General features: G+C 54.6%; 1 protein-coding gene across 6 annotated transcripts in view; it reads right to left on the bottom strand.

Annotated features, from left to right (window-relative positions):
• The window catches only part of HERC2 (HECT and RLD domain containing E3 ubiquitin protein ligase 2), a 156,604-nt gene that overhangs the window by 24,898 nt on the left and 115,834 nt on the right, over positions 1-15,872 (bottom strand). For all 6 annotated transcript variants that reach the window (XM_061563689.1, XM_061563691.1, XM_061563692.1 and 3 more), the window contains exons 73-80: positions 12,906-13,067; positions 5,789-5,907; positions 4,354-4,479; positions 3,427-3,582; positions 3,194-3,309; positions 2,470-2,668; positions 1,762-1,976; positions 563-740 (exon numbers count right to left, since the gene is read on the bottom strand). In XM_061563689.1, the coding sequence (XP_061419673.1) occupies positions 563-740; positions 1,762-1,976; positions 2,470-2,668; positions 3,194-3,309; positions 3,427-3,582; positions 4,354-4,479; positions 5,789-5,907; positions 12,906-13,067 (1,271 nt within the window). The remainder of the gene's footprint in view (positions 1-562; positions 741-1,761; positions 1,977-2,469; positions 2,669-3,193; positions 3,310-3,426; positions 3,583-4,353; positions 4,480-5,788; positions 5,908-12,905; positions 13,068-15,872) is intronic.

The raw sequence follows: 15,872 nt of genomic DNA, 5'->3' as shown, positions 1-15,872 counted from the left end.
AGCACCACCTCGCCAGTGAGTTGGAGCACGTACACCAAGCCCTCGGGATGAACGGATACTCGGACTGTACTATCCGCAAAGCTGTCTCTCCAGCCATGCGGAGACAACCTTCTGAGGATCCAACCAAAACCATCACTTTACCGTACATAGCAGGGGTTACCAAAAAACAGTCTGCCTCAGCAGCAGACCATGCTTTTCCACCTGATGACGGACGCCAGGTGTTGCAGCCGAAACGTTGCGATTCATTTCATTTTATACCTACGTGACTTTACCGAAAGAACCAAAGAGTAGGGATTCCTGCTGTCACGAAAGCTTCAAATCAAGCGTTAACTAACATGTTTATTGCCTTGAGCAAAGTTAGACGATGGGAGGAGATTCCGGATTTGAGTTCAGGGGAATGAACTGTGAAATGTGGGAAAGTCGAACTGCCATGTAATCAGAAGATACAGGGGTTCTCCACAGGGGGGTGCCGGTGGGCGTGCGGCATTGGCCCAGACATTGCAGAGCGAGGCGCCGGAGCGAGACGAGCGGCAGCAGCGCCGCTCGGGGAGGGCACACACACCATTTTCGGCTTGAGCTGGTCCTCACTGTCCCCGTGTCCCAACCGCCCGTAGCGGCCCTTGCCCCACGTGTAGAGCTCCCCGGCCGATGTGATGCAGGCGCTGTGGGCGCCACCCGCGGCCACGTCCACCACCTCCACCCCGCGCAGCGACTCGATCACTCGCGGGCGGTCGCACGGGCTGAGCGGACGACACACGCAGACAAGGAATCCCCCCCATGTGGCCTACGCAAACGCTAGAGGCCGGTGCCGCAAGTCAGCACTCGCCAAAGCCAGCACGGCACACGCGGGGCGGTGTGACGGACACCACGCCCAGACGCAGAAGAAAATTATCGACCTACCACTGAGCGACAGACAGAAAGCCTTGCGGACCGTGTCGACGGTGTATACAGTCCGTTCTCCTGTAACGTGTGGTTTCATAACGTGAATTGGACATAACTTGATGAACGTATTAGGGAACAGATTTTTTTAGAACGCGGAAGCAAATTGGATATAACCCAATTCAGTGAACAGAACTACATCGCGCGAGTAGGAATAAGTGGCTGTACGACTGCCTTGGCATAGCATCACGGCGGGATGCTGCTGGATGCTTTTAGATGCTACCCACGTGCCTCAGTCTTTGTTCAGCCTGCGCATGTATCTGACATGTTATCGCAGACTGTGGTTTAACCTATATTATTTATATTATTTATCATAACGCAAGTTTTCCATAACACGGTGTACTTCAGGAAGGCAACTACCGCGTTATAGGAGAACAGACTGTATATGTATGTTGCATTTTTTTTGCACCGTACGTAGCCAACCATGCTAATCGAAGGTGTGATGTGTGCCACCGGATTTGGAAGCTAGTGAAGGGATTCAAGTATTAGGGTTTTGTGGCCATGTTTACAGGTTCAACGGAGAAGTTTGGCGACAGTATTTTGGATCACATGGAGTTTAGTGACAAAGGGATTTGGAGAGGCCGTAGGAGAGAAGTGGGGACGTGATGAAGGCATGGATGACGTCTCAGCGACAGCTGGGATAAGGTGATTGCGGAGGTGGAGGGATGTCTCGTGGATCGAGGTGAGATCTCCTGTACAGGTGAGATGCGCAGGGGAAGAGAACTGGGGATCAGGATGGATGGGGTCGGCGCGAATCGGACGCGAGTCAGTGCAGTCGCACGCGTCCCGCGGACGATGACGACGGCGGCAGTGGTGGCCGACCTGCGGTTGCCGTGGCCGAGCTTGCCGTCCTCGGCCTCCCCCCAAGAGAAGAGCTCCCCCTCGGCGGACAGCGCCAGGCAGTGCTTGCCCCCGGAGTTGACCGCCACCTTGCGAATGAACACGTGCTGGATCGACTCGAGCAGCGTGGGCATTGACACCGACTCCGTGCCGCCGATGCCGAGGCGCCCGCCGGCGCCGTAGCCTGTGGCATAGACCTGCGCGCGCACCCGCACGACAACGGCGCCATCACATTCAGTCTATCTGCCTCAGCCACCGTTATCACGATGATCACCACAGCCATCGTCATACCAACCCGTGGACATTCTCTGGGTTCTCCGGTTTCCTCCCATAGCTAAAGAAACACACGACTTAACTGATTTTGACCAAACATCCCAATGCTGAAAAATCACCTGAACACCACTCAACTGGCTTCACACACAGCGGCGTGAATATATGCTGAACTTCTTTCGCACCGTACGTTGCCAACCGTGCAAATCGGAGGTGCAGGGTAAGGACAAATTAAGTAACTCGATCGCTTATTTTGCAGCGATATCACCCCCTGCTGCGACAAAAACCGTGGCAGATTCTCCTCAGAGCAGGGCCGAACCCTCCTGGAGAAGAATCTTGAGACTCGTTGAAGTTTCCCCGGTAAACGAGCCGAATGAACAAATCAACAGACAGACGAGCGAGCGAGCGGGCGGCACATACCTTCCCATCCGCGGTGACGGCGAACAGCGTCTGCTCCCCGCCCACGAGCTGCACGGGCCGCAGGGCAGCGAGCGCCTCGCACGGCGATGGCAGTTTCACTTTGGCGCCCTCGATGCCGCCCAGCTGCCCGCGGTGGTTGTGGCCCCAGCCGTAGATCGTGCCGCTCCCTCCGGAGGAAAGTGTCCAGTCGTCGGGGCGCCTGCCGCCAGCCCGGCAATAGAAAAATTAGCGTCTTTTCACGAGGGGGCAATGCAAGGCGGAGAGCGTAGCAACCGCCACCCACGAGGCAAACCGACAAACGGCGAGCGGGCCATGTGAATGGGGCCATGTGAATGAGGCCGTTTGTGACGTCCGCTGCTCCCGGCTGGCCAGTGCTCTCGTACCGGTGACAATCGGGAGCGCAGTGTCATGGGCAGCAATGAATGGGGGTGACGCAGCAGTGTGGTGTGAATGGGTGTGTGGTGTGAATGGGGGAGACGCGAGAATGTGGTGTGAACGGGGGTGAAACAGGGGTGTAGTGTGAATAGGGGGATAGGGGACGTGAAGTGATGTGGGACGGAGAAGTGGAATATGAAGAGGAAGTACACACGGGAGGGAGGGGTGGTACAAAAGAGGTACTACTGCAAGGAGGGAGTTTTCTAAGGAGGCGGCAAGTGGAGGCGTTGTGAGGGCGGCACGTATTGAGGTAGTGTCAGCATAGTGTCCTGCTGCTGCTGCAACGTGCCTGTTGATCCACTGCACCAGCTGCTCGTCGTGCTCGCGCTTGAAGAGGTCGTGCCGCTCGTGCAGCATGTTCATCTCCTCCGTGTCTGCCATCAGCTCAAATACCTTCTTGGCAACCTGCGGCACAGCGCGGCGTCCCATCGTCATCATCGGTCACGGGGGTTCCTCGTGACGAAAAGCCAGAACAAAAACCCACTGCCGGAAAGTAAACGGTGGCGCCGTTTGGCGGCTGACCTCATCTAGAAAGTGCCGTGGCAGCGGAGATCGGCGCTCGAGAGCAACGGCGACACGAGACGCGGTGCAGTAGCGGCGGAACCATGCCCACTTGTGGGTCTCGGCGCAGCAGGGCAGTGCGTCAAGCTCCAGGTCGCAAGCCAGCCCGACCAGCACCTGCCCACAAAACACGCGCACACAGTTCACACACACAATCTTATCTGATTTTGACCAAACATCCCAATGCTGAAAAATCACCTGAACACCACTCAACTGGCATCACACACAGCGGCATGAATGTATGCTGAACTTCTTTCGCACACCGTGCGTAGCTAACCATGCTAACCGGAGGTGTGGAGAAAGGACAACAAACTAAACAAAAAAATATGTTCTGAAGAAATTCGTTTTCAATCTAGATTTAAAATTGCATGAATCTAGTGGCCTCCTAATATCGGACAAGAAGAATACAGGACGAAGATCCCCAGTATAGCCTTCAACAGACTGTTGGGGCAAGTATCGTTAGCGAGCACCTATGAAGGCCGGCATGGCATATGAGGAGGTGGGTTCAAAACACCATGCCTGGCCGCCTTTGTCTCTCCAACTGCTGATGTTTTTCACACCGCACCAGGTACTCATGATGCCGAGCAGACCTAGGGGAGGCCCAGGACCGGTTCAGATAATCATCACTAGTGTTGGTGGCCGTGAGCGGGAATTGAACTTGGGTCGCCGGGTTCGTAGCGCAGCGCGCTAACCACTGCACTACCGCTCCCCACATTACCCTCGCACACACTCGAGACAAACATCCATCCCCCCTTGCAGCCACAACAGGCTGCTAGAACTCAAAGCTTGTGGCTCCGCCAGAGACCTCAAAATGGCGGGTTGGCACGCCGTGAACGTTTCGTGTCGAGAGCACAAAAGCCAGAAGCAGCCCTGGGCCTGGGCTCGCACCTTGAAGAAGGGGCTGTGCAGCAGCTGCTTGCCACCGCGCACGACGGGGTCCTCGTACTCGAACTGCCGCTGCAGGGCCTCGGGCAGCCCCTTGACGAGCGCGGCGAGTGCACAGCCGCTCAGCGTCTGCAACGCAACACACAGCTCCGCCGCTGTGGCACTTCAGTTCACCCGGCGTGAGCCTCTCTTCATAGCAACATCCTCAATAACCTTGACCTGGCAGAGCGCCGAACAAGCCCTAGCTGTGTCCCTCAAACAAGTCATCAAGACTCGCCCATATTAATAAGCTTCGCCCTATCGTTATCCCTGATCTAGTTGTAAGGAGCCAAGCTAGTTCCATTTAAATAAATTTGGTTGTCACTTCTCCGGGACTTGGCACTGTGTTCGGTATAGAGGAGGTTGTGGGTTCGATCTCTACTCTGACACCTGCATATTTGGTAATTGCATGTTCTCTCCGTGGTTGCATTGATTTTTCTCCAGGTCCTCCGGTTTGTCCCTCCGCATGTAGATACATGCGTTTATAGTATTTGTCTGCTATAAATTTTCACGTGATAAGCGACTTCGTTGAGCTATCATTTGTGGCTAGGTTACTTCTGATCAAATAAAAATTGTTTGGTTATGTTTGGATTTGATCTCTGGATAAGCTATCAACCCTTTTGTAATGTTTCTATATATATGTGGAGCAAAATCGGGGACCACCTACATGTTTATTAAGTAATTAGTTTGTGAAAAAGCTAGATATCTGCATAAGTTTATATTGAATAAAATGCATTTTCATCATCTACAAAAGCTAGGCATAGCGGCATTTGATATACATTTGTCTTTTTGGGAATTTGACAGAATGTGCGCTGAAGTCCATGGAGACAGAACTGATAGAAATAAATGTAGACGTAGTTGGACTCGCCCGCTTCTGGCAGACTATTGCCCACTTGCAGGCCGGAGTCATGTTGTGCCACACAGGGACAGCTGATAAATGGAGCTACCCTTCAATTGCTAACCCTTTCCCATTTCAATGACGTACTGGTACGTATGTACATGTACATCATCAGAACAGAATCTGAAGGAAAAGGACATGCGGGAGGGCGTGTGGCACAGTTTGGCGCCAGCTGTAATAGCATGCGACCATGTCGCTACAGCTTTTTGCGGTGAGTACAATGCGTTTAAAAAAGTGGTGCTACACCTATCTAAATTAAATTACCGCCAAACCGCTTGCGCGTTGCGAGATTTAGGGGTGAACCGGACACACAACCTGAACCGGACACACAACTCTGCAACTTGCAGATATCTCGGAACGGGAAAGGGTTAAGATGAGATTTGGTGTGATGCAAGGCCCTTGAGTTCCTGCGGTATTTAAGCAATGCCATATGAAGGCAAAGATTGGTATTGGTATACGTCATTCAAACCTGTAAGGCAGCACAAAGACACTGAAACCAACCAGAGCACGGCCCACGTCCGCTTGCTCTCCCAGGAGCACGTTGACATTGATGGACTGGCCGAACTCCGTGGTGAGCAGCTTGCGCAGCCTCTGCAGGGCCCACATGCGGTGAGGCGCAGCTGCACACAGCATCACGGCACGCGGAGAGAGGGACGCAGATTCCGTTAGCGCCAGCTCTCAGCCGCACGGGCATCGCACACAATCACGACGCAAAAGATGTGGATAGAAAAATCAGAGACTCTTTCCTGTGTGCAACCGTGGCTCAGAACTTCAATAATGGACCATGTAACCTCACACTGCCTAAATATACATTTAAGCAGGTGTCTGCATTTTACCAACTCTCAGACAAAAATATGGATTGGCTAAATCACGAATTAATTTGTAATAGTAGCTCTTCATAGGCCATACAACAGAACATAACATTCAATATACGTGAAGATGAATCTGACCCAAGTAACTCAGACAATAGCTTGTTGCATTTGTAATAAAGGACTCTCTCTCAGATGTCGATCTCCGTTGTCCTTTATTGGGTTCGTAGAATCTCGTACCACGGCGTCCTCGCTCAGGCCCGCTTCCCGCCTGACGATCTCTCCACAGCCCCTCGGCTGTTCCGATATGCAGTTCCCTGCTGCTCCGATATGCAGTTCCCTGCTGCTCCGTTAGGCAGACTCCCTGCTGCTCCACCTTGCAGCCACACCGCTGCTCCGCTAGCTCTAGCTTCACTGCTGCCCCGTATACAGCTAGCCTCCCCCAGCCGCTAGCTCTCTCTGCGTCTGACACCGATGGCTGACGGCGTCGACGTCTCCCACCGCGTGGCGACCGCGCCACTCTCTCCGTCCTGCCCAGCGTGGCCTCCTCCCGTTTCACTCAGTCTCAACTCCCCCTTCCCCTTCCGGTTCTCCCCCTAAATCCTTTCTCCCACGTGACCCTAACTCCACCCACTCCCCACGTGACCCAGACTCCGCCCCCCCTCAATCCTTGCTTGCATTACACGACCCCCCCCCCTAATGAAAACCCAGCCGTCCCCGGCTGCAATAAATACAATAAAATAATGCGAGCAATATTGTAACCATCTGGCATCACTGGACAACGGAAAATATAACAACGATAACAAGAACAATCAACGAAAGGAAAGGGATTTGGAACGCGTGCGGGGCGCCGGCCCGTCATGAACGGGCGGCGGTCCCCCCACAGACCGAGAACGCGACGGGGTTTTAAGATCGATGGGAGTAGAACCGCCCGCCGCTGTTGGAACCCCATCAACGCCAAGGTCCCGTTCCCCAGAGAGACCCAACCGTGTCTGTGGTGGGGTTGGAGGGGCAGCGGGGTCAAGTGGCCCCGTCGCCGTGGTAGGCCCATCCAGAGCAGGATTCGCCACATCCGCCTGCGTCACGGCTGGTTCGTCTGTAGAAGGCACGACAGGCGCGCTTGCAGAGTCAACAGGCAAGGGCAAAGGTGCGTCGGGTGCAACAGACACCGGCAAGGCAACATCAGGGGATGACGCATCCGTCCGCGGGGCCATGTAGGGCTTCAACCTAGATGTATGAACGTACCAGCGCCGCGATCCGAACCGAACCCGTGCGGATAGCGGGCTAGGGACTTCAATAAGCTTAACCCACCCCTGCCATGGTTTGTGAAGCTTAGGGGAGGTCCCCGGCCGCACCTGCGGGCAGTGCAGCCATGCCATGTCCCCCACTCGCCAGGGGCATGTACTGGTCGAGCGCCGGGCACAACGCTCGTTTCGCGGCTGAGTCGTGGCAGTAGCCAATCGGGCCCCCTCCCGTGCCTCGGCGACGCGTCGAACAGTGTCCTGAATGTATTCGGGGAGAGGTTTAACAGGACCCTTCGCCCCCGTATCCAGCTGTACTTCCACTGGCGGCACATTCTCGCGGCCGTACATTAGAAAAAATGGAGAATACCCAGTGGACGTATGAGGCGTCATCTAATACGCGGAGAGCACCCCAAGTATATGCAAGTCCCAATCAGCTTGTTTCTCGTCAACCGTGTGACATAGCATGGCCGACAGCGTCCGATTAAGCCGTTCCACCATGCCATCCGTCTGCGGGTGGTAAGGAGATGTACGAACCTTCTTGGTTCCCAGAGCAGCGCACACTTCCGCCAACAATTTGGAAGAAAAATTTCGCCCCTGATCCGTGAGTAGCCTCTCCGGCGCCCCTTTGTCCATCACATATCCAAATAGGAAGGCGTCCGTGATAGACGCCGCCGACTGGTCGGGTAAGGGCCAAGCCATCGGCCAACGGGAAAGATATTCCACCCCGACCAGCAAATATTTATTACCCCAAGCAGATGGCGGGAAAGGTCCCAAAATATCCAGCGCCACCAACTCGTTGATTCGAGACACCTGTATAGACTGTACCGGCGGCACGTAAGTTTTTTAGGCGGGTTCCGCCGGGCACACTCGGGACATGCCCGAATGTGTCCGACGACATCCGTCGTCATGCCGTGCCAGAAGTAGTCTCGCTGCAATGTTAACAAAGTCTTCTGCACCCCGAGATGTAACAAAGTGTCGCCGTGCAGAGTCCGAATCAATTCGTACCATAACGACGACGGTACTACCAGATGCCAGCGGTCATGCAATCCCTCCCGCCACATGAGCAAACCATCCCGGAGAGCGGCCCCTGGCGTCCCACTGGACAGCAATCTCCCCGCTCCCTTCGCAGCCCGACTCCGTAAGGCCCCCAACGAGTCGTCAAGGAATTGTTCGCGAATCCATACCGAGCACGGCAGGTTCAGAACCCCATTGGCCAGTCCTGGGCACACCGGAGCCCCAGGCACCTCGACAGCTGACACGACAGGCCGAGGGGGTAGCTGAACCGGCGTACACCTATTCGTACCCGACGCGCAAGCGCAAGGGGACCCCTGCGGTAATCTGGAGAGTGCGTCCGCATTTTCGTGACGCGACTCCTTCCGATATTGTATGTCGAAGGAAAATTCCTGCAGGGTCTCCAAACATCGTGCCAATTGGCCAGATGGTTGGTCAACCCTCAGGGCATATTGCAGAGCCGCATGGTCCGTGCGCACAATAAACGACCGGCCGTAAAGATACGGCCGATATTGGCGGAGAAAATAGACAATAGCCAATAGTTCGCGGCGAGTAACGCAGTAGCGGGTTTCTGCTGGGGACAGTACACGGCTACTGTAGGCTACCACGCGTTCCACGCCGCCCTTGGACTGTGACAGAACGGCCCCGATCCCAGTGTCACTAGCGTCCGTATCCAGAATAAACGGTCGATCAAAATCCAGATAGACCAATGTCGGCGCCGTCGCCAACCGATCGCGTAGGCCCTCAAACGCCGCTTCCTCCGGTGGACCCCAACTGAATCTCCGACCCTTACCCGTAAGGAGGTGCAAGGGCCTAGCGATCATAGCAAAGTTCGGAACGAACCTGCGATAGTAGAACCCCAGGAAGCGACGTACGTCCCCAACCGAGGCCGGGGTTGGCCAGTTGCGGATGCACGCCGTCTTCTCCGGGTCCGTGGCCACCCCGTCCGCACCGACTATGTGTTCCAAATAACGCACGGATCGTTGCAGTAGGTGACACTTTTTCGGTTTGAATTTTAAATTGGCGGAACGCATCCTAGCAAAAACCATCTCCAATCTCTGCAAATGTTCGTCAAATGTGCGGCTAAAGACGATGACATCGTCTAAATAAATCAAACATGTCTCCCACTGCAGACCCGTTAACACCAGCTCCATCAACCGCTGAAAAGTGGCGGGGGCCACATTCAAGCCCATCGGAAGGCAATTAAACTGAAACAGTCCCTGCGGCGTACGGAAAGCCGTCTTTTTCCTCGAGGACTCGTCGAGGGAAAGCTGCCAGAATCCCGAAGAGAGATCCAGCGTTGAAAAAAACATTCGCCCCAGACAAGGCATCGAGGGAATCATCCATTCGCGGCAGGGGGTACGCGTCTGCGATGGACACCTTGTTCAATTTTCGAAAATCGACGCAAAATCGCAGTTTCCCATCCTTCTTCTTCACAAGGACTACCAGCGCGCCCCATGGACTGTTAGACGGGGATATTATGTCAGCGGCCAGCATGTCCTCCACTGCACCGCGAACCTGATCCCGCTCCGTCGGGCTCAACCGGTGCGAGTTCAACCGAATCGGAGCGTCATCCCCCGTATCAATGTGGTGGGAAAGCAGGGAGGTGCGTCCCAAGTCAAAATCATCCTGCCCCGTAGGCCCCGAAACCCCCCCTACCATGTCCCGGCGGACCCGGTTGTCATGGGTCGTGAACGCGGTCGTGGCGTGAGCCACAACCGTTCCGGCCGGGACACTGACATTCTCCGCACTCCCATTTAGCACCTGTAAGAACGGGGGCTGGCCCGGCCGGACAATCGTTTGTGCCCCAACCAGCGCCGAGCCACCCGTTATAGCCATGGACGGCGATAACAGAACCCCCGCCACCCCCTCAACGCCAGGTACTGGCTTCCGATATCTCAACGGGATAAGCATCTGCGAACCAGGTGGAATGTCAACAGATACTTCGGACAGCGCCTGCCCCTGGCAAACAGGGGCAGGCCGGCCCCATGGCGACGGTAGGAACGAAATTTTCCGCCCCCCTGGTAATTCAATGCAATTTTGATCAACCCTTATTTGAATGGGCATTTTTGCCAGGAAATCAGTCCCCAACAAACAGGGTACCGCAAGGGACCTAGAGATCAAAACGGTCCCTGAAGTCGACACCCCCCCCACCGATATGTTGGTGTCCACCTGGCCCACAATGCCCATACTACCCCCGTTCGCCACTATGCATGAATCATAAACCGCTCGCACTTTCCCTGGCGGAATGCCCAAAAGATGGAAAATGACATCCGAAATAATGGTCGCGGACGCACCGGAGTCCACCAAAATACGCACCTCGACCCCCTGAATAGAACCCAGTACCATGGACGACCCCGTAGCGGCCGCAACTACCCTCCGTGCCAATCGGCGCCATTGCGTCAGCGAGCGACACGGGTCAATCGGAGGCACCTCGTTGTTAACGACACACGGACCCCGCGGCGATGGTGATGCATGAGGTGACAGGCCTTGCCGGGTGTCTGATGCGCACCGACTTGCCTGTCCTGGCGGGTCTTTTCGCGCGACGTCTGTGGTCGAGGCCTCCTGCTGGGGCTGCCATCGCCAGTTCCAAAACTGCGCCTCTGAAAGCCACCGGCGATTCATCAGGCACCCGTTGGCGCTGAACAAATCTACGATGGGCATCGTCTGGAGGCTCGTACGCATCCGCCATTTCCTCGAAGACACCCTGCAGCGTCTTCTTCTTTTCGGCCTTGATGGAGCAGAAGAACCGGACGGACTCGTCGTCGAGAAATGTTGGTAAGACTTCCAGGGCCTCCGCGTCCGTCCATTTGGCGGAGCGTACGGCTGCTTGAATACGGCAGGCGAATGCGCTCCAATCGCCGCCGATGGAGAATTCTTTGACCGTTGTTAAATGACAGCTGCGGGTTCTTGCTTCGCCGTCCTCCGCCGATGGTGACTCACGCGGCAGCGACAAGATGGCGTCCCTCCGCATCGTGTGCAAGATGGCGGCTTCCCGCGGCTGAGGGCGCAAGATGGCGGCTTCCCGCCGTTCCTCCTCGGCCACGCCCAAGATGGCGTCTTCGTGCCACATGGTCGAGGGCTGATGGCGACGGCAAGGCCCCGGCCCAGTTGTTCTCCGCCGGGCCTCCCCGAAGTCGTCGCCGGCGTCACGAGGTCGCACAACTGCGCCAACACAGTCTTCAGCGCCTCCAGTTGAGCCGCCACCTGTCGCCATCCGTCCTCAGCGTCCAGTCGCGCGGATGGACCCACCGAGGCGGCCACGTCCTGCACGCCCGGACCCCCGATCGTCCCCGCGCCGATTTCCTCCTCCATCGTCGGAAGCACCACCGCTGGAGGGAGGTCGTCGTCAGAAGATGCTGCAGAAGATGATGCAGGGACGGTCTTCCTCCTGAGCTGTTTTGACATGCCGCTTCACTTCTGACACCAATGTAATAAAGGACTCTCTCTCAGATGTCGATCTCCGTTCGTAGAATCTCGTACCACGGCGTCGTCGCTCAGGCCCGCGTCCCGCCCGACGATCTCTCCACAGCCCCTCGGCTGTTCCGATATGCAGTTCCCTGCTGCTCCGATATGCAGTCTCTCTGCTGCTCCGTTAGGCAGACTCCCAGCTGCTCCACCTTGCAGCAACACTGCTGCTCCGCTAGCTCTAGCTTCACTGTTTCCCCGTATACAGCTAGCCTCCCCCAGCCGCTAGCTCTCTGCGCCTGACACCGATGGCTGACGGTGTCGACGTCTTCCACCGCGTGGCGACCGCGCCGCTCTCTCTTCCACCGCGTGGCGACCGCGCCACTCTCTCCGTCCTGCCCAGCGTGGCCTCCTCCTGTTTCACTCCGTCTCAACTTCCCCTTCCCCTTCCGGTTCTCCCCCTAGATGCTTTCTCCTACGTGACCCTAACTCCATCCACTCCCCACGTGACCCAGACTCCGCCCGCCCTCAATCCTTGCTCGCATTACACATTCAAAAGGAAATCCACGAGCGTGCAGTGCGGTCAGGGGTTTACTTTTCCATCACAGTACTTAACGTCTTGACTTTGTTATGGCAACATTCATCATTTGGACTTGAGCGATATGGAAGCTGAGAGTGATTCGGGTTTGCTTGCTAAGATTCGGGCTCGAGGATTGCAGCTTATGGACTGCATACAATGTGCTCCTCAAATCATTGCTCACTAGTGCCTGCTAACCCACTTATCCATGACCCCATCATCCCATTACATTGTGGAAGTTAAAAGTAAAATTGTCCAAATCCTACTGGATTCCGCTCTTTCATATTTATTGTTTCAATAGGTCAAATTGCCTGTGAATTTTGTGAACAGAAAAACATTGAATATTTACTGCCGAATGAAAATTACGCCATTCATCGCCCAAGACAAAGGATTAAGCGTGGACGATGACAAGGTAAACAGGGGGAAGGGAGCGGGGTCAAGCAGTGCCGTTCGTCGAGCAGCGACGACGCCAGCGGCGCCAACGACTCTCGCGGCGCAAACAACCCCTGCGGCGCCGATGACCCCCGCGGCGCTGGAAGGGCCACGTGCGCAGTGGAGAGGCGTCTTACCCAGTGCGCTGAGCTGGGCGCACGCGGCCAGCGACGCGGCGAGGCGTGGCATGATGTTCTTGGTGGTGCTGAAGTCCAGGCGGAAGTCCAGGAGGCAGGTGACCAGGTCCATGGAAGGCGTAGACAGAATGCAGCGGTCTGACAGCAGGAAGTCTTTGGGCCCTAGAGGCAAAGGGGGCAGCGGCAATACAGCAGTGATAAGCAGGTATAATCGGTTTGATAGACAATTTTTATTATATATACGCAATTTATTCTTAAACTTGTATTATATAGGTTTCGTGTAATGTAGCTTGTAAAATTATTACATCTGTAATACTATTTTAAAAAATATATGCATTCCCAATGAACACTTGCAAAGAAGCAATGGGTTAAAGGTGCATATTCAGTTTGATTTAATTAATATTCAGTTATACATCACAGTTTCAAAGGAATTGCCATGGAAAATGTAAAACAAATTAAAAAAGTAAACGGTTTATAGAACAACTAGCGTGAAGTACCCGGTATTGCCCGGAGGAAAATATATTTAAAAACTTGTCTTCTCTTAAAAACATAAACATACACAAATACTAAGCTATTGTGAAAGCCCACGTTTGTCCATTTGTCCGTTAACAAAATTATAAGCGGCTTGCAAAAGTCCAAAAAGTTATAGAAAGTGGGAGGTAAATAGTTTATCCAAAAGGCTTTCAAAAATTGTCCACCCCCCCCCACCCTCAAAAAAATATTTTTATCCCCACGTAGGCATATATATCTACACACCCTACATACAATAGATTGAGTAGTATCTATGAACTTTATTGGAGTTTCTGGCACTACAGTCGTATCTACTGACTCTGTAGTTGTATCCACTGACTGCACAGTAGTAGCTATTAACTGTATAATAGTATCTACTGACTCTATAGTAGTATCTACTGACTCTATAGTAGCATCTGGCTCCACAGTAGTATCTACTGACTCTGTAGTTGTATCCACTGACTGAACAATACTATCTACCGAGCACAGTAGTATCTACCAAGCACAGTAGTAGCTACTAACTGTATAGTAGTATCTACTGACCGTAGTAGTATCTACTGATCCAATAGTAGTATCTACTGACCCGATAGTAGTATCTACTGACTATAGTAGTAACTACTCACTCCATAGTAGTATCTGCAGACTCTATAGCAGTATATGCTGACTATAGCAGTATCTACTAACTTTATAGCTGTATCTACCAACTCTGCAGCAGTATATACTGACTATAGTGGTCACTAGTGACTAGTATTATCTGACTCTATAGTAGTATCTACCAAAGCTATCGTAGCGACTACTGACTATAGTAGCATTCACTGACTATAGTAGTAACTATTAACTCTACAGTAATATCTACTGCCTGTAGTAGTATCTACTGACAGTAGTAGTATCTACGAACTATACAGTAGTATCTACTCACTCTATAGTAGTGCAGAGGAGTAGTGGGATGAGGTCATCGGCAGGAAAGAGTGGGATGACGTCATAGGGGGACGTCATGTTACCCAGAGGGTACTTAAGGGGGACCCCGGGCCGAGGGGCGGGGTCGTTGTGGGGAGCGGAGAGGAACAGAGGACGCGCCGCTCGGAGACCCTCGTCCGGGGTCGGAGTGAGAAGGTTCGCCGCTGGTGACTGGATGGTGATGGATTAACCCCCGTCCGGGGTCGACCAGTGGGGAGCCGAGAGAGAATAGGCCCATTAGTTAAGTGGGGCTGGGACGGTCCACGGGAAGGACCCAGTGGAGAAGCACCTACCTCTGGTGCAATCCTGTGTGTGTGGTAACAGTTTATTAAACCGGCAGTAGCCCTTACAGTGAGCCTGTCTCCAAGTCATCTTACACCTCAACAACTGGAGTCAGAAGTGGTTACGAACCTATAACATCATGTCCAAGTCGGCGCCCAAGTGCAAGTACCATCTGGTAGAGAGGTCGGAGGACGAGGAGAGTTCCGAGGAGGCGCCCACAACGTCCCCGGAGTCCGAGGCCCCGGAGATGCGCCCTGGGGAGGCTGGCCAATTGGCCGGGGTGGAGGTGGTGGCTACAACCACTTCATCATCATCATCATCGCGGGAGAGCTAGGACCTACTCACCTCCCAGTTCGGACAGCTGCTGCAGACGACCGCGCAGCTCGCCGCTGTTATGTCGAAGGTGGGTGCTCAGCCGCGTGCAATCATCGCACTTTTGGAGCGAGATCGAGCGCTTCCCGCCATGTTGGATTTTCGTGCCAATTCTCCGGTCGACGCGACACGGGATTCAGCCGCCATTTTGGCTGGGACTCAGCAACCGGACGCCATTGCTCCGGCTCTGGCGATGCCGGTTCGGGTTATTTCGGGTGCGCATCCGCCGGACCTTGGTTCCGGCTCTGCATTCTTACGTTGCCTGCCTGCCGTGCGCCCTTTCATCGCTGCTGCAGGTGATTGGGCGTTCTTCTGTGACCGCTTTGATGCAGCTTACATCTCCGTTGGGTGGCCCATGGAGGAGCGCTTAGAGCTCTCCCGACGGCTCTGGACACAACTCTCTGGCGGCATTTAATTCCATCCAGCCCGCGGACAGGGCAACGCTATGGCGTACGCTCAGATGGCGGCCATCTTCGAGCCACCCTCTAGCGCACGCCAAAAGTTCCTGTTGCGGCGGCGGGAGGAGGCAAAGACGCAAAAGATTCAAGCGCACCTCAGCCTGCGCCATCCACCCGGGGTTACGGCGTGTGCGGCGGTCCCGAGTACAGCGATGACCGTCACGCCGCAGGACGGGGACCACTTCGCCGCCTTTGTTGCTCGTGACTAATGGGGGAGAGGCGCTAGAGGCCGACGACTGGACCCGCGGCGAGGTCGTCCATTCTGCAGCGATCGCCATCCACCGTCTGTTTACACTATAGTCGAGTGGGCCACATCGCTGTGGCTACTGCAGCACTCCAGGGACCTTCGGCGGATCCTCATCTTCTTCCGCTTCTACGTGGGCGTCTT

This window comes from Lethenteron reissneri, chromosome 32 (genome assembly GCF_015708825.2).
Source record: "Lethenteron reissneri isolate LAM-NWPU_2019-01 chromosome 32, ASM1570882v1, whole genome shotgun sequence".
NCBI lineage: Eukaryota > Metazoa > Chordata > Hyperoartia > Petromyzontiformes > Petromyzontidae > Lethenteron > Lethenteron reissneri.
The sequence above is the reverse complement of the archived record's forward strand: the minus strand, read 5'-3'. Positions and strand labels throughout refer to the sequence as shown.